Source organism: Giraffa tippelskirchi, chromosome 2 (genome assembly GCF_054371585.1).
Source record: "Giraffa tippelskirchi isolate mGirTip1 chromosome 2, T2T-mGirTip1v1.2.pri, whole genome shotgun sequence".
Taxonomy (NCBI): Eukaryota; Metazoa; Chordata; class Mammalia; order Artiodactyla; family Giraffidae; genus Giraffa; species Giraffa tippelskirchi.
Window position 1 is genome coordinate 73,958,819 of NC_137276.1, and position 24,181 is coordinate 73,982,999.

Consider the following 24,181-nt stretch of genomic DNA (forward strand, 5'->3'; position numbering starts at 1 on the left):
TCTTATATAGAATGGTAGAATATTTGCACATAACCTACACACATCCTCCTTTATACAGTTGACCCTGGAACAATATGGGTTGGAACTGCATGGGTACACTTATATAGGAATCCAAGGCTGGCTGGATCCATGGATATAAGGAACTAGGAAAATGGAGGAATTGCAGCGGAAGGCCAAGTATAAGTTATACTGAGAGTTTCGACTGCACAGAGGGTTAGCACCCCAACACCGGTGTGGTTCAAAAATCATCCCTATATTAGCTGTAACACTTAATACAATGTAAATGCTAAGTAAATAGTTGCTGGAATGGGGCAAATTCAAGTTTCACTTTTTGGAAGTCTCTGAAGGGTTTTTTTTCTTCTTTTCTAAGTACTTTCCACCTGAGGTTGGTTGAATCATGGATGTGGAACCCATAGATGTGGAGGGCTAACTTTATATTGCTTCTCCTTCTAGGTACCAATAAGAAGCCCCTCCACTAGAGGGTGTCCTAGGAAGTGCCAGAGAGGGACTCAAGTCAACCACCAAATCCACATAGGTGTCCCCATCATGCAGAGAAGAGAACGCCCGAGATTTCAGAGGAGGTTGATCATAAATGTCACATGCTTACTTAACCTACTAAATATAGCTTTGAAGTTAGAAAGCCTACAGGATAGTTAGGACTGTTACTGGGAAGATAAGGCAAACACATAATATACTGCATTATATTCCTAGTTATAGCATAAGGTGCTCAATCAGGTGGTAGAGACACTAAGTGTGATAAGAGCTCCGTAAACAGGGAAAATCCTTTGAGCTGGATGCTGAACAAAGGCTTCAGGGGCTTAAACTGAATCTTAATGAAAAGAGAAAATTCCTTCAGGTAAGAATTCTGGAAGGGGCATTCCAAGAATGAGTAAAGTATGAAACTTACTGGAGGGCTGGAGAGCAGGGGAGTGGGTGCATGTGGTTAAAAAGAAAGAAGACCAGGCAGTTAGACTAGTTAGGCTAAGGCAAGAGGTTTACATAAGCGATAGGAGATAAGAGAGAGATAGGCTCTCTTAACTTTCTGTGTGCACTTTGAGCTGGCAATTCTACCTCCACAAACGTATGAGGAAATAGTCATGGATGTGGGCAGAGTTACAAGAATTTCAGAGTTTGTGGGAAAACAGAAGCAACTGAAATGTCCCAAAAGAAACACATCTACAATGAAACGTCATGCAGGCAGAAAGAAACAGTGGATAGACTGGTTTATAATATGGGGGCACCGTCATAATGCAGCTTACAAATTTTAAAATGTACAAATTTAAATGGGGGAGGGGCAGACATTTTATTTTTATAGGGAAAAAGACTATACATATTAATTCATACCTAAAAACACATTCCTATAGATTAGAATATTGATATAAGAAATGCTAACAACACTTACTTCCGAGTGGGAGGAAAAGCATTAACATATTTTTCTGCACTTTGTTGTATTGCTTGCATTTTCTAATATGAACATGGATAATACTGGCAATCAGAAAAGCAACAGCAATGAATGATAACGATATTTAATACAAAAGAAAGAGTTTCCTAGTGGTCCAGTATTAAGACTTTCAACCTTCAACGCAGGGAGTGTGGGTTCAAACCCTGGTCGCGGAGCTAAGATCCCACATGCCTTGGGGCCAAAAAACCAGAACATAAAGCAGGAGCAGTGTTGTAACAAAGTCAATAAAGACTTTAAAAAATGTCCACATCAAAAACATGTGGAAAAAAAATAAGAAAGAAAAAAAAAAAATCTGGGGTTTGGGGCTGAATAGTTCACTGGATGCTTGCCTACAACATTTGCATCTTATCCAGCAAGCACGAAGTTACAAAGAAAGGGGGACTACAGGCTGAAAGCCAATATTTTTACAGGGTCAGAGGTACAAAAGATGCTAGAAATGCTTTAAAAATTATTAGGATGGTGAAAAAGTAATTGCAGTTTTGCAATGTTGAAATTTGCCATTTGATACTGGAATGCATTCTTAAATGTGGTTATGTCATATCTCATTTTAATGCACATTTCTTGCTTTATGTTTTTTGCTAATGAATTACTACTTGCTGTGTATTTTCTATGTATTGTAGACCATAGAAATGACATTTGACAAAAAGCAAATTCGAGCAGTTTTCTAAACCAAATTCAAAATGGGTCATAAAGCAGCAGAGACAACTCACAACATCAGCAACACATTTGGCCCAGGAACTGTTAATGAATGTACAGTGCAGTGATGGTTCAACAAGTTTTGCAAAGGAAACGAAAGCCTTGAAGATAAGGAGCGCAGTGGCCAGCTATCAGAAGTTGACAAGGACCAACTGAGAGGATCATCAAAGATTACCCTCTTACAAATACACAAGAAGTTGCCAAAGAACCCAATGTCAACCATTCTATGTTGTTTGGCATTTGAAGTAAACCGGAAAAGTGAAAAGGCTCGATAAGTGTGTGTGTTGTGGGCTGACCACAAATCAAAAAAATTGTTATTCTGAAGTGTCGTCTTATTCTATGCAACAACAACAAACCATTTCTCAATTGGATTGTGACATGTAACAAAAAGCAGATTTTATACAACTGGAAATGACCAACTCAGTGGTATGACTGAGAAGAAGCTCCAAAGCACTTCCCAAAGCCAAATCTGCACCAAAAAAGGGTCATGGTCACTGTTTCATGATCTGCTGCCACTCTGATCCACTATAGCTTTCTGAATCCCAACAAAACCATGACATCTAAGAAGTATGCTCAGCAAATCGATGAGAGGCACCGAAAACTACAATGTCTGCAGCCAGCATTGGTCAAAAGAAAGGGCCCAATTCTTCTCCACAATACCTAAACACACATCACACAACCAATGCTTCCAAAGTTGAACAAATTGGTCTACAAAGTTCTGCCTCATCTACTATATTCACCTGACCTCTCCCCAACTGAAGCATCTTGACAAATTTTTGCAGGGAAAATGCTTCCACAACCAGCAGGAGACAGAAAATGCTTTCAAAGAGTCTGTCGAATCCTGAAGTGCGGATTTTTACACTACAGGAGTAAACAAACTAATTTCTCATTGGCAAACATGTGTTGATTGTAATGGTTCCTATTTTGATTAATAAAGATGTGTTTGAGTCTAGTTATAATGATTTAAAATTCAGACTGAAACCATAATTACTTCAGCACCAATCTAATAAAAAGCAAGTGGAAAGGTCCAAAGAAAGAGAACTGAAGGCCAGGCACATCTCTGGGATTTTAAGGGGAAACAAAGAGAGGCCACTGAATTCCAGCACACTAGCTGAAAACACACAGGGCAAGGCAACTAGGAAAACCCCAAATCCACAGCACTGTTTTCTCAACCCTCACTGGGCGTAAAGCAGTTTGTAAAGACTCTGAAAACCCACTATTACTCCAATCTGTCCTAAATAAATATATTCATTAAAATGGGGTAAAAGTTCAAACTTCAAATTTCCTCAGAACTGCCCTGTACAAACTACAGACTTAAACACACAATGTTAGAGGAGAGAAGAGGAGTGGGTCTTTGACATTTAGGAAAATTACTGTTTTGCAATAAAACCTCACATTTAAAGTATTTGAAAAGACAAATGAGCAATTGGGAAGAATCAGCATCAATACTAAAGAGAATTAAGCCTAAATGTCCAAATCAAATACCTGTTCACAAAGCCCTCTGGAATAGCTATATCAATTCACATGTCGGATGTATATACTTCTGGATTCCATGGTGATGCTATCATGGTAACAGCTATAATAATGGCCTATAATCAGCAATCGTGCAGTGGGTAAAGAGATGAGAGGTGGAATGCAAACAAAAGTATTTTAGAGTTACAATAAAAGAAAAGCACATTGCACTTCCAGCTCAAGGGGAATGTTGAATCAAACTTCATTTTTAAAGCAATCTGAGGCACAGTGTTGCACTCTTCAAGGGTGTTTAACAGACCACGTGGACCAGTCAGTTTGTTCTTCACAGTAGGCTCCTATCACCAGATGCAGATAGAAGTCTTGCTCCAAGTAGGCCAGTCTGTCTATAATACCAGATATTTATGAGTTTGCAAGAAGCCAAGGCTGCCTAAAAGATTTTCCAAAAGACCCCGGGTATGCAATCAGAAACTAAAGGTGATATATATATATATATATATAGCGCAAGGGACTCAGACCACAGCTGAACTTCTTTCATCTTTGGTAATCTTCCCATCAGATGGTGACTACCACAGATATTTCACTGTGAATTTTACATTTCTATTAATGAGACTGAAACAAAAGTATGGGTTGGTTGCCTTCTCCATCATGGTCTTTTTTTATCATAGATATGGCAATACACCAGAAAACAGAAAATGAAAAAAAAAAAAGCAAGAACAGCTAGAGTCCAGAAGGATGATAATGAACTAAACTAACACATACGATAATTTAGGGAAGACATGCTGGTCTTTTATCTTATTTGATCAGAACAGCTTAAACAAAGCTGGACTCCAAGCTGGTATTCAACTGTGGCTCTTTATTGAGGCAAATACACTACAAACCTACCCTAAATGCTACAATATTTAACTATAGGAATTACAGAAGCTTGAAAGGCATGGCAGTGATACAGAGCCACAAAACCTTTTACCGTATTAGCTGATGATGATGCTCATTAGATAATAGTCCACATTTAACACTACTGATTTTTTTTTTTAAAGATATCTAAAACTTCAGGAGGTATAGGGGTTCAATAACATCTTTTCCTCCTTTTTGCCCTGAGGAGTAAAAAGTCAAGGCCATACGGCTTTAGGGAAGATATTCTAGTAGTTTTGCCTGTGTCAGTCCTATCTGGAGGGTGCTAAGCCTGATGGATGTGCCATGGCTTTCTTCCACTGGAAGCCCAGGGTTCTTAGCAGAGATGAGCTTGCAAAATGTAAATGGGTAAGCCGGTATAAAAGAACAACCAGAGTATGTCCTGGTGAGCAATCAGGATGGGGAAGGATTCTGAAACCACACCTTGGTGTAAAATTGGGGGAAAAAAATGGGATTTGGCTAAATAAATAGAGGATTGAGGATGATATCAAGGAAAGGGGGAGGAAATATCAAGTGTACCAATGGCCAGCCTGACAATACTATGAAGAGCTCCTAAAAAGCATGAGTTTCTTACTTTGTTCAACTATTGTATCCAAGAGGTGAATGCTGGTAACCTGAATACTAAAAATAGCACTGAAGTTCCAATTTCACTTTCTACTTCTGCCCCAACATCTCAAACTCTAAAATTTAGAACAGTCTTAAATTCTATAAACTTCTCTTCAGTTGACTATCCACCTTAAGTCCATTATCAAAAGATACGAATCTGGTGTTCCAGAAAGCATTCATCACTCTAGGTAACACTAGAAGATCTGAAAGTCAATAAAAATTCTAAATGGAAGGGTCTTAACTTGAAATGAGCCTTCAGGAGGGATGGCAGTATGAATATCTAGACAGCAATATCAAGGACCAGCTGTCGATTGGCTCACACACAGATTCCACAGACTTCCCTTCCAGCAGATCTAGCCAAGATGGCTGAGTGCAGACAATATATATCACTGTTATTTATTCAAGACACTTTTTATATGTTCATTTTACCATTATTTCAGGACAGTGTTCAACTCTTTGATTACATGACGAAGCTGAATTTTAACTTTGAAAGGAATGGAATAAACTCCCATCTATGTTCCCAGGTTCTTAGAAAATAGCTTGTCACTACATTGTTCTAAAGCTCTGAATGTCTTGGGGACAGACTCTTGGAAGTGTGAACTTGCTCCTGTCAGAGGTTCTTTGGGCTGTCACTTGACAATGAAATGAAGCAACCTTTTGAAGAAACAGCCATGTTGGCATGTGGACAGCATGCCTCTCCTGTGTTTGTTGTGCTAGAATTAGATTGTTTAAAGAGTGCATGGTTCACACAATATTGTTGGAGGATCCTGTGAAAAAATCCTTTGGAAATGATCTTTACAAATTTTTGATAAGCTTCAAGTGTAATTGATTTCTATTTTGAACTCAAGGACACTGTAAAGGCTAATTTGTTTCAGTGAAGAGGCCCTTCTGTAGGGATTCCTCATGATATCCACAAACAGCATAATTCAACAATATATCATTCAAGAAATTTCCCAAGTTTCTATCTTAAGAAAAAAAAAATAGTCTAGTAGCTCAGCAATGGAAGTTAAAACATAAACAACAAATACCCTCAGAAGACTGTTTAACATACCAACAAAATTTACATCTAGGAAGGAAGTAAAGATAAAAGAAAGGGATTGTCTTAGTAAGAATCATGTTTTCAATCCTAAGAAGTTCATTAGATGTCTCTGGTGAAAAATACTTACTATGACAAACTATCAGCACCTTAGCATGTTTCTTATTAGAGACATTTATACTGTTTTCTGCAACACAAAGCGAGAATCCTTCCCATAGCCACATCCTGGGAAGCAGCTTGACATATCAAACTCACAGCTAAGTTGAAACAACCATTTGAAATAAAAAGCCTCCAGAAATTCCAAGCAAAGACTACAGTCAATTTCTAACTACAAGTACTAGAGAAGACACCACACATCACTGGCCACAGTGGCCCAGCTTATTTAGACAGAATTTAAGAGGAAAAGTGTTATATAAAATATAAATACATGTTTTTACACAAACATAAAAATATATATTTGTACTCTTTCTCCATATAGATGTATATGTAATGTATACAAAGTGTGTGTGTGTGTGTGTGTATAAAATATATATAAGTAAAAGCAAGAACCTAAAGGATTTTAATAACAGTCTTCTATCGAGGCAGATAGTGAGAGCGTAAACCCTGCCCCAAATCACCAGAACATGAGATTAGGGATGTTCTTAAGAGACAAATTAGCTAATATTATACCGCCTAGCTCCCTTTGATATAGAGCCTGTTCTCATAATAATAATATGATGACAAAACCATCTCAGACTTCAGCTTCACAAATGCTTCCATAGATACTTTTTTCTCAGTCTATCTTCTCCAAAAACAAAGCACACACTATTACCCACTTCACACATGAGGAACCTGAAGGTGTAAACACACAGGGACTTGTGCCCTGAGTGACGTCTCCAGGGCAGGAAGAGCTAAGATTCTCCTGAACTCCCAACCATGGCTCCTTTACTACCACCATGCTGTCTATTCCCACAAGGTACAGTAAAAGTCCCAACAACAGAAGAGACAGGGGAAGGCACTCTTTCTCAATTTGATGGGACTTTAGAAACAGAAATTGAACGGAAGGAACCCCCATCATTAAATTCAGCCATACTCACACCCACATCTTTTGGTCTCTTTTCTCAATTTCAGCTCAGATTCCCCTATCTTTTCTTTCTTTTTCTAGAGACACATTTGGAGATGAAACCATTCATAGCTGCCCATTCACAGACAATTTGTGGCAGCATAATTGACAATGAGTCTGCTGCAAAAAAAGAGAAAATGCTCCTTTAATAATCTTGGCCTAAAATACATTCTGTTGTATGCCTCAAAGGATTTCAATAAAAAGTCAACCTGTAGAGACATATTTTCTTGGCTTAAACAACAATCCAAAGCATATAAATGTAGTCCAACTATAATGACATATTTATAGGCCAATAAAGCTTACACTGCAGCTTTCATACTTCACTTAAAGGAACTCTGTAAGAAGCAGTGTTATATAAAATAATTTGATTTTTTTCAAACTTTAGCCCAAGGAATTAAAAAAAATGCAAGTATGCTATGTTGAACTGATAGTGTTTATATTCCTTAGTTGCTAAAAGTTTCGTAAAATGAAATAATTCTTCATTTAACTAGTTCCAACTGCCATACCAAATATGGGTATCAGGTCCACTTTATTACAAACGCTAAGTACTGTAATTCTAAAGACAAAAATAAATAACTAGAGGCTTGTATAGTGAATGATTTAATCAACCTGATTCTTCTGGAAAAACAGGTTCCTGTGTTCATTATGCTTATGAATAATACATTCCTTAACCCTTCTATTTTAACATAGTTATTTTTTGCCTCCTTTTTCTATAAACTTCAGTATGAAACTGTCTGAAAGAAGGTAAAATATTTCACTGAGTAAAGTCACAATTTGAATTGGTTTCATACTGAACTTTCTTTCTTTGAAAAGGACAAAGAAGGGGGAAAGGGATGAATGTACTCGCACATCTCAGAAGTGTTTTTTTAAGATTATTACTTTCCACACTATCTAGATTTGCAGTTTTAGTCATCATTTATGATCTTAAATAGTTTTTTTTTTTTTTCAAAAAAGCAAACATGACATCCACAAATATTGTCCTGGAAGGTCAAAGGGATTAAAAAAATAAAAGAGTTGTGATTTGATGATTTGAGTCAGAGCAGTTATTGGAAGCTGCCATTTGGGGCAGAGTTTCTCTTTGTGGAGTATTAATTTGTTGGCAGAAACACATTTGTGAGAACAGTCTTTTTTTTTTTGTTTTCTATTCAGAGAGACAGGAAGTGACAAACTGGGATTAAAGGGAACTTATTCTAACTAAACATTGAACAAGAGTTCTTTAATTAGCTTTTATATGGTAAAATCCCTTCTTTAAGAGTCAACCTAATTATTTTGTTATTATTGATATTTTAACATGGCAAAATAATTCAGTTAGAAAAATAACATATTGGAGTTTTACTTTATCCACAGAAAGGTGAGATCCGTCTATTCTTTCCTTACTTCTGCTAGAAAAAAAGAGGGAGGGGGTCTTAAGTAATCTCAGAGTTCATCTTCTTTCTCTGGTAAGAACAATGAGGACCTGGAAGGGTTCTACAGAAGGAAAAACCTAATAAGTGTGTGAACTTCCATCAACAATGTGGTATTGGAAGTGGTTTCAGTGTGGCCAAGAGAAAGGGAGATAAGAAAACCACTGTGTAGAAAGAAAAGGGCAGACAACAAATATTTTGATGTTGCAGAGAAAGTAAGAGGTTGAAGAGAAAGTTGTTGGGACAGGAATGCACACAGCAAAGGACACCCCCAATCTCCCCAATATAAATCCTCACAATGTAAACTTGCAACCCTTAGATCAAGTAGATAATGGAAACTCATTACATTAAGGAAAGTTTTTGTTTCTCTTTCCACATTATTACAACACAGTGTGCATTCCAATTACAAAAGCTATTTGTCTCAAATTCCCCACAGTTCATACCAACTAAGCAGAATTTCAAGGCCCCAAATTCTATCCTTACAGAGGTATTTTACATTAAAAAAAAAGAGAGAAAAATACACAGCGTTCCTTATTCTTCAGAGAGCTTTCCCAGTCAGATCTCCTGTTGCTTATTTTTCCTTCCTCTGCACTAATCATAGAGCTGTTTCGCAAATGAGACCACCCCCACCCCCCAAAAAAATCAGTCATCTAGAGATCCTTTTATCAGGTCACATTCCTTGGCCTTGCCTCAATCCTACTGAATGAAGAATCTGGGAAAACTGGCCTCAGCAATCAGTATTATTTAAAAAATTTCTCTAAGTGAGTCTAACCAACAGCAAGATTTAAAAACCACTAAGTACTTTGAATATGCACTATAAACCAATTTCTTCTGGAGTCAATTATTTAAAAGTTACATTATGGACATTTTGAGAATTCAGGAAGATCAAAACCTCTAAATGTCTTGATGAAATTAAGAAGTTGGGTTTCTTTTCATTCATTAATAAACTATCAATTTCAAATACAAAAACAGCTCTGCTATAAATACTCTTGTTTATATGCGTGACATCAAGCTTAACCATCTACACATCCTTTTGTCCCCCATGGGTTTCCTGTTTAGTTTTTTATTAGTAACAGTATATTTCATAACTTAAAAAAAAAACAAACAAACAAAAGGAAGGTTTTAATGTTAAGAAAAACATAAGACAATAGCAATACAGCTTAGACCATATATTAGGCAAGTAACACAACAGCTGTATTATTCAGCATTACCACATGTCAGAAGGCTAGTCCCATGTATTCACAAAATTGGCCTTGTAACAGCCTATATAAGAAAATCAGTTAAAATAAAAAAAGGAAAGAAAGAAAGAAAAAAAGAAATTCTTTGGTTTTAAAATAAAAACCATTAGATTAATAATTTTCTCTAAATGTGCACGTGACAACCAGGCCACCATGACCAAAATATTATTGTCTGACATCTAACAAAAGATGCCAAGAAACTGTTGATTATTAAACTCAAACTGCAAGAAAATATTAATGCTATTCCCAAAATACAGCATAGCTCATCACAAACCAGAATCACACAAAACACAAGTGAGTTACTGGTGTTATTCAGTCTCATTATGCCAATTAAAATAGTCTAAGTTTGTTGTAGTAGTTAAAATCTAGGTTAAAAGAAAAAACAGGAAGTTGTCACATTAACGCATAAAATAGGGCTAGGAAAATCAGCATTGTGCTAGAATGAAAGAAAAAGATGCCTTAATATGTTAAAAGTGAAGTTCCTCTTTGCCTAAAGAGGAAATAACTAGTTTAAATCAGAGGTCAACAACGTTGGTCTTGAGTAATGCTAGGAAAGTAAGTCAGTGAATGCCACCTGGGAGACACAAAAGAGAAAAAATACAGGAAAGGACACAAAAATTCATTGGAGAAGAGAGTGTTAAGAAAAAGCAACAGAATTAATTATAGAGCCCCTTCCATACACCAATATACACCTATCACTGGATGTTACATCTCCCAGTGACCCTGAAAAGTTTTCACATTTTCCAGGCTTGGAGGTTAATTTGCCCAAGCCCACCCAGCTAAGTAAGCAAGAGTCAGGATTCAAACACTAAACAGAATGATGACTCTAAATCCCAAATTCTCCTTTAAAGCTGTAGCAGAATAGAGGAAGGAAGGAAAGAAAAAACCATGTAGTTGATGGTGACCACTGAACACTAAAAACTCTTGGGGGACCTAGGCCAGGAATTGCCAACCAGCGGTTCCCCTGCTCTGACATTGCTCCCTTGATCCACATTAAGTAATTCATCTGTTTTCCTCATTTTGCTTTCCTGACACAGTCCTAATAAATGTCATATTATCTACTCAGAACAAATATTTAAACTCTCCACTCATTCAATTTTAGGTGCCTCAGTTAAGACTTATGCCTTGACAGCAACTGAAAGTGAAAGTGAAAGTCGCTCAGTCATGTCCGACTCTTTGCGACCCCATGGACTGTATAGTCCATGGGATTCTCCAGGCCAGAATACTGGAGTGGGTAGCCTTTCCCTTCTCCAGAGGATCTTCCCAACCCAGGAGTCGAACCCAGGTCTCCCGCATTGAGGGCGCATTCTTTACCAGCTGGGCCACAAGGAAAGCTGGGCCACAGGAATACTGAAGCGGGTAGACTATTCCTTCTCCAGCGGATCTTCCTGACCCAGGAATCGAACTGGGGTCTCCTGCATTGCAGGTGGATTCTTTACCAATGAGCTATGAGGGAAGCTACTGGAAGCTGCCAAATGCCACGTGCTGTATCATCCAGTTTCTAGCACAGGGCTCCACACATAGGTCTTGTGACCCAACAGATAACATCCATTTCTTACACACCCAGTCATCTATCCATTCATATTCCCAGGTCCCTTTGAGATTAAAGAAATTATATATATATATATATACGTGTATATATATATATATACATATATATATATATATATATATATATATATATATATATATATGTACACATACACACACACACAGATATGAATGACAGGGTTTCCAGAAAAACCTACAATAGAAGTAGTGGTTACTGTATATGCCCACGTTAGATTTAGACGTACAAATGATAATTACCAAGGTCAGCCTTTTCCTTGAGAACATCTTTGAAGTTGAGTCCACTGTTCAAGGTTGACTGCCGGTACTTCAGCAGAGCTTCCTTCTGTCCATTCCTTCCCAGGGACTCTGTTTTCACTGACCCAGCTTGGAGACCACATCTCCACTTGGAGAAATCAGAATGTACCCACTTGACCAGGTCTTCAAGCTTCACAATTACCTTTTCGGAAACAGCAATGACTTCATCCTACAAGAGGTAGTTGGGAGAAAACAACAGTATTGATGGTTCCGAAGTAAATAATACATTTTTCAATAAAGCCCATCTGAAATACCATTTGAGTGGTTTAATCTAATGTGAGCAGACAATGTATTTTTTTTTTGGTGACAGAGGACCTTCAATAACTCACTTCATTTCAAAGGTTTTTCACTGCTTGTGGTCTAGCTGAGGAGTAATTTATAGGATTTCTTGTTATATGCTCAGAAAATGTCCAAAAATTGGGCAGTAATTCTAATAGCTATTTTTAATACTAGTTGCCAAAGCTCAGTCTCCCTTTTTAACCACTTGGGTGAAAGCTAATTTTTAGGTGCCATTAATTACAAAAGTAAAAAAGTGAGAAGTAGATGACTAATGGTTAGCCTGTCTCTATACAAATGGTCTAAGTAAATCTGGGATTCTTGGAACTCTGACTCACCCCCAAATTCCTATGTTTATGGTACATTTTCCCTTGGCTTATACACAAATATTGAATTTAACTTTTGTCCTAAAATTAAATAAAACTGTGATGTAATCCCAAAAGAAATACTTCATAAATGTTATGTGCTTGCCACTGAAAGAAACTTACACATTCTCATGTTTCTTAAAAACTTTGTAAGTTGAGAAATGAACTGATTTTTTCTCTTAATACATATGGGGTAAGAGGCAAGAGGGCGGGTGAGGAGAAAGCCTTTGAATCTAAGAAAAGTAGTTGAAACTTTAGTTTCTCCTATGGATCATAAATTTGAATTTTAAGCATCTTTAATCGCTTCCAGGAAACAACCAACTTTTCTGACTCAGAATTACTCCAACAAGATATTTAATAGATATCCATCCATGGAGCAAAGGAGGGCCTCTCTTTCCCGAAGATTCTTTGCAAAAGGCTTAAGAAGATCATCTCACTGAGTTTAAAGTTAGATTATTTGAAGCATTTGACATTTCAACTTGAACTGACTTCTTTCATTTCTTTTACTTCACGTTTCTGGAGAAAGCTGAGCTGTGAAAACCCCTAAGCTTACAATAGCTTAGAAATATTTTTGACAAACAACAACAGGAAGATGTCTCTGAGCTATTAAACAAAGGGAATTCACAAGTGATTTTGGCTAATTTTTCTATAAAACATGACTCTTTCCTTCTTCTCTCTACCTACACACACACACACACACACACACACACACACACACTGTACACACTACTCCAAAGCAAACAAAAGAGGGTTTATTAAGATAAGCTTCATATAGTAAAAAGCCCTGGATTTGAAAACATTTAGTCTTTTTAAAATGTTTTAAGGTAGGATCTAAAATTTCACTTTTCCTCATCCAGTTCCAAGCTGCCTCTGAGAAGAGTTTGTTAGGTAGCAGCACAATAACAAATCTCGATCAAAAATGAAAAGTAAAACTTTTGTAATGGGATCCTTTCCCTTATCATGATTAAATATGAACTTCCACTAAATGGGAGACAAAGCGGGAACTGTTTTTATCTTCTGCTCAAGAAAAAAAAAAAAAAGTCAATACTTTATAAACAATGGGGCATATTACAAAGTACCATTTCAAAGGATGATTTCACTCAGACTTACTACACCATCCTCTTGAAATAAAAGATCTGTAGTTGTCACGCATTTTATAGCTATTACATGGTGATTATTAAATGCCAGAATAAAAATTCAGGCTGGGTATTGTTTCAAAGCATATGGGAACAGCTTCTGGAAATGGCAAACCAGAAATTAAGTTTAGAATATACTGGAAAATAATTAAGTATCATGGTATATAAGTCTCAACATTAGCAAAAATGGAATTTGGCAACAATTTTACCAAATATGGTTCCCTAGAAGAGACAAGTCTGGAGATGAGTGTTATTTTCAAATAGCTCTAACTATGATCAAATGATTATCATTTCAATTACCAGTTGCTTCAGATCTTTTCCAAGAAATGGCATGACTAGCTCTGGCTGGCTTCCAACACCCGCCAAACAAATCGTTTATTAACCAAGAGAAAATACAATCCTTATGATGTCATCGATGAATAAACCCATCTTTCAAGATCCAGTCTATAGATTTAGTCCTCCTTCCTCTTTCTCCCTGAAACAGACTTTCTGAGTACTATGTATATACACAATCCATAAAAATAAATGCAGGAATTCAAATAAACACATATTAGCCATAAACTCAAGTTTGGATTAATTGTGAAACCACCAGTATGTCTCACTGTGGATTCAGAGAAACTAGCCTTACAACATTGTCAAATGCCAGGATTTAGAAGGAAATCTGATAAGTGGAGGAGGGGGAAGAAACTAAACAACCCAAAAGAGCAAAATAGCCAACATATATATAGAAAATGTCTCAGGAAACATTACTTTGTATACACAATGGCATAAATCACATGTTCGTATTTACTATTCTGAGCCAGTGCTGACTAAAGTTCCTAATACCATTCTTGGGCAAGACTCTATGTCTAAGAAAAGAATTTCAACAAGCTCATCTAATGATTACATTAGCTCTCTGCAAACCAAAAATTAGCACTAGATAAGTATTGCTGACTTACTCTCAAACAACACAACAGGAACATAAAGAAATACACTATTATTCTATTAATGCACCTTAGCTCATTTTAACCCAGAGCCGAATCAATATTTATATTGACTGAGTTGGGACACTTTGTAAGTTCATATCCCCTTTCATCATTGTTTTAAGCTGCCTATTTCTGTCATTTGGGTTTTGTTTCTCCAACTGTGTAGTAACAGCATACTCAATCACAGACTCCTCTAAGTCAAAGGAGATCATCTGGTCATATATCAGCCAGCTCATGTGTGTGGCTGGCCTCTCCAAGTGTTCTACAAATTGAGAAATTTTACACCAAGTCTCCAGACTTCTAACTCCTCTTATAAAATAAAGTGATATCTGAAAAAAATAACCCAGAAAACCCCTCTCAAAACAGAAAAATTGAAACTGAGTAAGGGTTGCTTTCTTTAGATGGAATGCAAGCCCTCTAGTTTGCCCCTGAGCCCACCACTCCCTGTCACCTTACATTCAGCCCACCGTTCCCTACCTGCCTGGCCCCTCGGACAGGCACCCATTATTCAAACTTCCATGCCCTAATTTGTCCCACCTCCTCACTTCGATGATGAGGACAGTAAGACCCAGTGACATGTCCTACTGCCAACTTCAGGTGGAAGTGAGACAAGAATCCAAGTTTCCTATCTGCCAACACAGCATTCATCCTGGACTCTGGAGCCAGACTGCCTGGGTTCAAATCCCAGCCCTGTAATTTACTCCCTGTGGAACACTGGGCAACTTTAACTTTCTTGTGCTTCCATTTTTTAACCACACACATTTTTTTTTTAAGTTTTGTAATACTGTCTATCTCTGATGGTAATAGTGAGGATTAAATTGGTCAGCATAAATGAAGTGGTATGTCTCATCACTGTCCTTGTTTCTCTGCATTAGTGTTTTCCAAATAGTACCATACAGAGATGAGTTTAGATGGTTCATGGATAAATCTTTTAAAATTCAGTATAACTTACTCATTGCTTATTTATTCTTGTAGTAACTTTCCACTGATGGGGAAGTGGTACTGGCTTCCCATTTATAGGAGATATAGAAAGTTTCTTTTTAAAAAATTTTGTTTTAAAAAAATGGGATAGTTTGAACAAAAGCATTAAATAAACATAGGAGATATGGGTATGGCAAAAAAAAAGTCTTGATGCTATGAAAATAAAATTTGGGACGGTACATTATATATCAGTGGTTCTCAAAGCATGGTCCAGGAGCCCTGGGGAATCCCCAAGACTATTTCAGGTGGTCCATAGAGTCAAAACAATGATCATAATAATACTAAGAAATTATCTGCTTTTTTCACTCTTATTCTCTTTCAAGTGTCTAGTGGGGTTTTCCAGTGACTATATGACAGATGGTATGGCAAAAGGGTGAATACAGAAGGAGATATGAGAATACAGCTGTCTCTGTTAAGCTCAATCGTAAAGAAATTTACAAAAATGTAAAACAATGCCACTGTTTATACTAATTTTTTTGTTTTTGAAAATATGGTTAATTTTCATAAAAATGTGTTACATTTACATAATGGGTTTATACACTGCCATTTTCATTTTATTTTTAAAATTAACTTACAGTAAAACTTCCTTTTTTGGTGTACAGTTCTTTGTACACATGGCAACTACTGATCTTGCTTGGTATGGTTTTCTCTTCTGCAAAATGTCATATAAATTAAATCATACAGTGTGAAATCTTTTAAGACGGCTTATATTTCACTCAGCATAATGCCTTTGAGAGCCACCAGGCTGCTGCCTGTATCAACAGCTTGTTCCTTTTTTTCTGCTGAATAGTATCCCATGATATGGATGTGTTCCGTTGAGGAACACTGGGTTGTTTCCAACTTTGGTGATTACAAATAGAGTTGCTATAAATATTCATGTACAAGTTTTCGTGTGAACATGCATTTTCAGTTCTCTTGAGTAAATACCTAGGAGAGGGACTGTTGAGTCATATAGTAAGTATATATTTCATTTTGCAGAAGCTGCCCAACTGTTTTCCAGAGTGGCTGTACCATTTTGCATTCCCACAATGTATGAGAGTTCCACTTGTCCCCTGTCCTTATCAGCACTTGATACTATTACTGTTAATTAACTTATTATTGCCATTTTAATATGTATGTATAGGTTGCTCATCATGTTTTTCATTTTCATTTCCCTAATGGCTGATGATGTTGAACATCTTTTCAGGTGCTAATTTTCCATCCGTATATCCTTTCTGGTGAAGTGTGTATTTAAGTCTTTTGCCCATTTTTAAACATTGGGTTGTTTATTTTCATATTGTTGAGTTTTGAGAGTTCTTGTACCCTCGTGATATGTCTTTTATTAGACACAGGGTTTGAAAATACTTTCTCCTATTCTGTAGCTTGTCTTTTCATTCTTCATCAGTGTGTTTAACAAAAGTTTTATACTTTGATCAAGTCCAATTGATCATTTTTTAATTTTATGGATTGTAGTTTTACTTTTATACCTATGAATTCTTTGCCTGATTTCTGGTCATAAAGAATTTCTCCTTTGTCTTCTTCCCAAAGTTTTATAGTTTTACATTTACAAATATAATCCATTTTGATTTAATTTTTTGTAAAGTGTGAGTCAGCTTGACAATCATTTTTTTGCTTATGTCACTTTACTTTTATTTTTAAATAAATTGAGCATTTAAAATTATTTTAAGTTTTAATTTCTAATACCAATAGATATAATCCACATAAACCAAAGCACATCTGTGGTCCTAAATAATCTGAGCATAAAGAGTCTTGAGTTTAAAAACTTTCAAAACTACTATATCATTAACCAAGGCTATTAACTTTCATACACAATGGAATATTACTCAGCTATTAAAAAGGACACATTTTAGTCAGTTATAATGAGGTTGATGAAAATGGAGCCTATTCTACAGAGTGAAGTAAGTCAGAAAGAAAAACACCAATACGGTTTATTAACAAATACATATGGAATTTAGAAAGATGGTAACGACGGGCCTGTATGCAAGACAGCAAAAGAGACACAGATGTAAACAACAGACTTTTAGATTCTGTGGGAGAAGGTGAGGGTGGGATGATTTGAAAGAATAGCATTGAAACATGTATGTTGCCATATGTGAAACAGAGGACCAGCCCATGTTTGATGCATGAAACAGGGCACTCAAAGCTGGTGTACTGGGACAACCCAGAAGGACGGGATGGGGAGGGAGGTGGGAGGGGGGTTCAGGACAGGGGGACACATGTATACCCATGGCTGATTCATGTCAATGTATGGCAAAAACCACAATATTGTAAAGTAATTAGCCTCTAATTAAAATAAATAACTTAATTTTAAAAGTAACAATAATAAACAACTCTAGCTTTGTCTTAAAACTCTCCCTCTTGTTAATAACTGAAGAATCTGAGATTTTATCCTACTTCAAACTTATAAATTAATCTGTCAATTTCATGGATGCTTACAGAAGACACAGACTGTAAGCAGAGACAGAGGATGGTTCACAGTTCACAGCAATAGCTCGAGTCAAAGTATCACCATTTGTGTTGGATCTTTGATACCCAGCTCCCAAAAGGAGATTCAAAGAGGGCTAGATGATACATGTACATAAGAGTGGGGTGCATTTCAGGAGAGGAACCCCAAGCATAGGGAACTCAAATATTTTAATACTGAGCAGTAAGTATGTCTGCCCTTTGTTTTGGAGGAAGACACAAGCTCCATCTTCCAAGGCTGTTCACGACATAAACTTCCTTGAAAAGATAGTTGGAACAAAGGCAGTCAGTAGTTCTGCTCACAAGATGTGCAGATACTCAACGGACCCATGAAGAACACCAACCCAACAACAATTCAATTTCTCTCCTTCCTCATTCTACTTCCCTACAGGGAAAATGTAGGAAGCATATATCCTTAGGTTCCTTCTGGGTCCAGTCTTCTTTCTCTGCATATCACTCCCTGAAGAAATCATTCTCCACGGAGATTCCAATGTTAATCTCTAAGCCCATGACTACACTATATAGATTGGTTCCAACTAGTTGGTTTAAACCTTCATCCAGACTCCAGTCCTTTGTTCAGTCCTCAGTTGAGATGTCTCAAGAGTCAACTCAAGCTCAGCGGAACTGCACCACTCATTTGGCTTATATGTAAGAAAAGAGCTTAGTTGACACAAGAATTTAATATTCCCCACTGTGGTTAACTTTTTGCCTGTATCTATTCTTCCTTTCTTCTTTAATAATAGATTGCTAATTTGCTAGGCACAGAATAAAGACATTATTTCCCTGCTTCCCTTACAGCCAAATGCAGCCACCTGACCAAGTTTTGACCAATCGGATGTGATTATCAGTAATGTGTACAACTTCTGGATCAGGCCCTCAAAGGGGATGGATATGCCTTTGGATCATACAAATGGAAGCAAATCTCTCAGGAGAAAAAAGATAGAGGCAGTCAAGTGTCAAAGATTTCATGGAGCAGAGTCACCACATTAACCCTGAACCACTTACCCACAGGCTGTGACATGAGAGATTTTGAACTCCCAGGTTACTTAAACAACTTTAATTTTGGGCCTCTGTTAGCACAGCTAAGCCTATATGTAGGTATGTATGTATGTACGTGTGTGTGTGTATTTGTAAATATATATAAATATAAATTAAAAAATATATATATATATTTTTACTAACACATTATTCCTCAGGAGAGAAGATGTGAACAGAACCTTCCCTATAGCACCATGTGGTACCCAATAACAGACCTTTGCTGAGGAAAGCCATGTTCAGCTATGTTAATAGAGCCCAAAGGACAATAAACACATTAGTGTATTATGTGGGGGTTGGCAGGGAGGAGGGGGGTTAAACGAGACTAGGAAAACATGGCTTATTCACCTTAATCATCCTTAAACATCCTGTGTTTTTAAAATGTTCTTTGTAGAGCAGTTGAAATGTGATAAATGTTAGGAACACAAAACACGTTAATAGGTGATGTTAGCTAAAAAAAATTGTGAAACCAAAATAACAGTCTACTTGGTTCCACAAGAGTGGGTAATTTGAAAAAAATTAATATAGACCATTTTAAAGTCTTTATTGAATGCTACAGAATTTCTTCTATTTTATGTTTGGGGTTTTTTTGGCCTCGAGCATGTGGGATCTTAATTCCCCCATGAGGGATCAAACCGGCACCCCACCGCACTGGAAGCGAAGTCCCACTGAATTGCCAGGGAAGTCCCAAGAGGGGGAGTTTTTCATCAAGACAGAAACTAAAACTGAAGACAAACTTTTAAAAGTTACTGATGCCCTAACCATTGGAACGGGCATGTATACCCATGGTGCACACCAGCGGACTCAACCAAGGAAAAGAAACCACCCCACTTGAGCCTGGTTACACTGGCCACTCACGCCTTTATATCCAAGCCTCCCTCAGATACCTGCCATTCAAGACCCTACACATCTGCCCCCTCACTCTCCCTGTAACACATTTGTGTGTCCTGCTAATAGGCTATCTATGGAAAGAGTTAAAGGTTTCACTTGGCAGGCACGTGGGTGTCAATCAGAGATCCAAGAATATCCAGCAAAAGAGAATGGTAACATGGGTCAACAATACGAAGTTTTCACTGATCAATAGTGAAATGAGAACAATGAAGACAAAGCAGTGTCTATTTCAAGAAACTAAATATGCGAGATTTCAAGGACTATCCTTGTATCAGTCAGGATCCCACCAGCAAAAAGATGGAATATTTGAATAACAATAATCACAAAGGGACTAATAACAAAGATGTTGGTGGATGTAAAAGAACCCTAAGACAGCGATAGTCCAGGAAAGTGGGCTCATAGATGCTCACCGGTCACCACTCCTCGGGCAAAGTGTCAAAGGTGGAGGGAATGGTTACAGGAGCAGGGCAGACCTTCTACCAGCGGCTTTGACTCTTTCTCAGCGGGACACCAACAGTCTGTGGGACCCTCACAGGAAAGAACAGGATAAACACATGCCTTCACTCTCCTCCATCCCTTTCTCTTCTATGGGGAACCTCGAAAGAAGCCAGGGCCCAGGAACTGTTAATGGGGCCACACGGGTGGGCCCTCAGGGCAGAAAGAAGGGAGCAATGCTAATCGAGAGAGGCTCCCTACACACTCTTTTCTATTTAAGACTTCGTATCTCTTCCTTCCATCTGGTGGTGTTTTAGAGGGGGAGAAAAGATATTATGAGGATGGCAATGGATAGTAGTAGCTGTTTTTTAATGTCCTTGACTTGACAAAATAAAATGGTACCAACACTAACTTGGTCCCTGAAGTGGGAATTACTGTGCTTATTATTTGTGACATGGTAAATCTTTGTTAGGTGTCAGTATTTGATGCTGAATTGCATCATTCTGTCTCCTACAATAAACACCTTTTTAATGGCAAAGATGTTTGTTTAACTTTTACTTCTCTTGTGCTTTCTAAGGAGCCATGGACTGTGCTGGGCCCAGAGCTTACCACAAGTACTTCTGTTGATGGCCCCCACCCCTGTCTGGATGCTCCATGCTAGAAGAAACTAAGCGAGCTGAGGAAGCACTGGCTTCTGAGTCTCATGGACCCAGGTTCAAATGTAGCTCTACTGTGTTTAATGTTAATGTTGGGGTGTGACATTATCTTGCCCAGGTCTCATCTTAACTAGGCAGGGCGGGGGAGGTGAATAGGATAAAAGAACCCACCTCATAGCGTATCTAGCCTATGGGGTAATTCTAGTACAACTGTCAACACAGGCATCCTAGAAATCATGGCTATTACTATTATTACATATAACATAACTTTAACTGAAAAGGGGGGGAGCTGGTCTTCACATGTCACCTGCAAGGAACTGTGTACTTCCTAACTCTTTAATTCTTTGTCTGGGGATGATATCTCTGTAGCTCCTTATGGGTGCCTCCAAGGCAAAGATGAGCCAGAAAGCAATCAAGAATGTTTGGGCTTCTAAGTTATATTCCTCAACCCTCAAGGATACAGCACTGACAAACTCTGAGGTACTTTATTTTACCCACACTAATCTATGAATTCAACAGATATTATCTTATCTAATCCCCATAAGGACTTGCTGAGGTAGGTGTTCTCAGGCCCATTTTAGTGATGAGAAAACTGAAGTAGAACCAGAAACCAGCTTCGTAACCCTATGGTCTCTGGGAAACTGGTCTCTTTTTTCCTGCTGTGCTGCACAGCATGTCCAATCTTAGTTCCCTGAACAGGGATCGAATGCACTCCCCCTGCAATGCAAGCTGGATTCCTAACCACTGGACCCCCAGGGAAGTCCCAGAAACTGGTCTCTTAAGACTACAGTAGTAACACTCCAACCTACTTCTATCCTGGAATAAGTAAACGTTCCCCACCTCCCACCAATTTCCTAGGGTAGGTGGGATTTAAAGTCATTTTGCAACAGAAAGTATTTTAATTTTTATTTTGTTTTTGTCCCCAAAGTAAGACTATCTGCCTTAGTTTAAAATGTGAAGAATTTTCTGTTGTCTGAGTGATGAAGACATCCTCTCAAGTATGCTAAGGTTTAATCTGACTCCCTTAACATGATGAAATGGATTTGCCATGGAGGCTCCCTAGTGTATTGGGTTCCAATTTCCCAAGCCAGTCCCTTCTCTTTCAACCACTGCCCCCTCCACCACCAGATGTCTGGGTGACTTTTGTGGCTCAGTGGATTTTGGAAATTCATCCTGGCACAATTAGAGGGAGTAAGCAAACACAAGACTGCTCTGAGGGGCGATTTGTCAAATGTAATGTGACCATCCTTCATGGCATTGCCAAAGGCATTTGAGTATCAAACAAGTAATTCAAAAACCCTAAATATTTTATGTTCCTAAATGCATTTTTAATACACGCTAATCTAAAACCTGTTAGGCAGCAGCCTGCTCCCCTATCAGAAGGCCATCTCGAAAGAAAACCTCAGAAACATCCTGTCGTTAATTCCCAGTTTCTTTTCTTTTGGATTCACCATGCATTCATCTTTTTTCCTCCCTAAGATTAAAAAAAAAAAAATTACACAGAAACAAGAAAACACATCCCAGCATTCTCTCTAAACAGGGAAGCATTTGATATGTAGAGATGCCTTCAGTCAATGGTTGAACCAGCCTACCCTTCCTTTAGCCAAATTAATAGGGTGTTAATGTCACAGTCTATTTTTTCTTAACTACTTTCAGGCTGCCATAATAAAAACTAGCTTGACACTCATATACTTAGCTCTGGCCATTAAAACCGAAGCAAAAGAAGATAAAGGAGCACAATTTCAGTGTTAAAGCTCAACCGAGGTACCTATAAAGAACATTCTCTAAAAGCACAAACAATAACAATAGAACTCAGATTCCACCACCACCCAACCCAGATGTTCGAACATGCTGAGTGACTTCAACTCATTACTTTCCCATCTCCTGATCTTTTTTTCACCTAGTTTTATAGGCACATGGCACCCTGCCCAGGTACGAAGTTCAGTGGGGCCCATATTCCTTTGAGACCCTAAAAGGAAGAAGAAAATTCCTTGTCCCTGTTGGTATACGAAAATCACAATGGGAGCCATCCAAATTAGTCAAAGTTATTGGTGATCTGGCAACAGCATCTTGATATACGGCTGCCATTAATGAGAAGAGCAGTCTTCACAGACAATCATCGAAAGCCTTATGCCTATTTAGGACACTTTAATGTAGAAACCAAGTAAATCTTCCTATTTTGTGTAGCTTTTATTTAAACATAAACATATGATTTAGACATGCTCCCTCCTGCTAAACTTTTTTTTTGGCTCTGTTCACTTAGCGCAGTCACATTATTATCTTCACATGTACAATGGCAGTGGAATAATTTGAGACCCAGGGCTTTATTTAATAATGTAATTATCCTATATTGGATTACTTAAAAGGGGCTTTGTATTTTAAAGTTCTAGTTTTTCCCATACTGGCAATATGCTCTGACACAGTAAATGATTCAGGCTTTAGTCAAAAGCTCTAAACTCAGTTTGGAAAAATATTGAGTGTTTTTGAATAAGTCAGGATTAGCATAAGAGCCAATTTGCAACCACAGTTGGTGACCTTTCTACTCCTGTTCAAAGACTGTGGTGTGGAGGCCAACACAGAGGACAGACCACGAGCAACTACAACTGCCTTATTTCAACTCTCTGCCACCTCAGGGATGGTATATAAACCAGAGAATAAAGCCCAAGTTTTCCTCAAGGTACACTTCCTGAAGGCAGGGCTGTAACTTGTCTTCCATACCTTCCAATATTCTATATACTACCAGGAGGAGCTGAATGAATAAACGAATGAGTGAATGAATGAATGCCATTGGGTGTTCTGACAAAACAATTGCAGAAGGGAATCCAGAAGGAGGCTTCACAAGCTGAGCTTCGTCCAATGCTATTGTCCGGAGGAATTTTGATTGAGTTTTTCCCCAACGCAACTCAATCGGATCCAATTAACCCATATTCTGCTGTGTGCCAGGTATTGGGCTGAGGACCAGTCATGGACAGATAAGGATGAAGATGACACTGGTGCTGCCCAGGGCTTCCTTGTAGGAAGTGAAGGCTACTCTCTCTCTCTCTGGTCTCCTTTGCCAGAGAATCTATTCACTCTTTCACGTTCAATGTCCAGGGCATATACTTGAGCTGCACTCCGCTCTAGGCACAACAAGGGGCCAGGGAAGAGCAACAGTCTAGTGGGGGCAAGGGACCCAGGACACGGACAG

General features: G+C 38.0%; 1 protein-coding gene across 4 annotated transcripts in view; it reads right to left on the reverse strand.

The window, feature by feature from the left end:
* The window catches only part of ARID5B (AT-rich interaction domain 5B), a 197,761-nt gene that overhangs the window by 153,856 nt on the left and 19,724 nt on the right, over positions 1 to 24,181 (reverse strand). For all 4 annotated transcript variants that reach the window (XM_081568992.1, XM_081568993.1, XM_081568994.1 and 1 more), the window contains exon 3: positions 11,735 to 11,960. In XM_081568992.1, the coding sequence (XP_081425118.1) occupies positions 11,735 to 11,960 (226 nt within the window). The remainder of the gene's footprint in view (positions 1 to 11,734; positions 11,961 to 24,181) is intronic.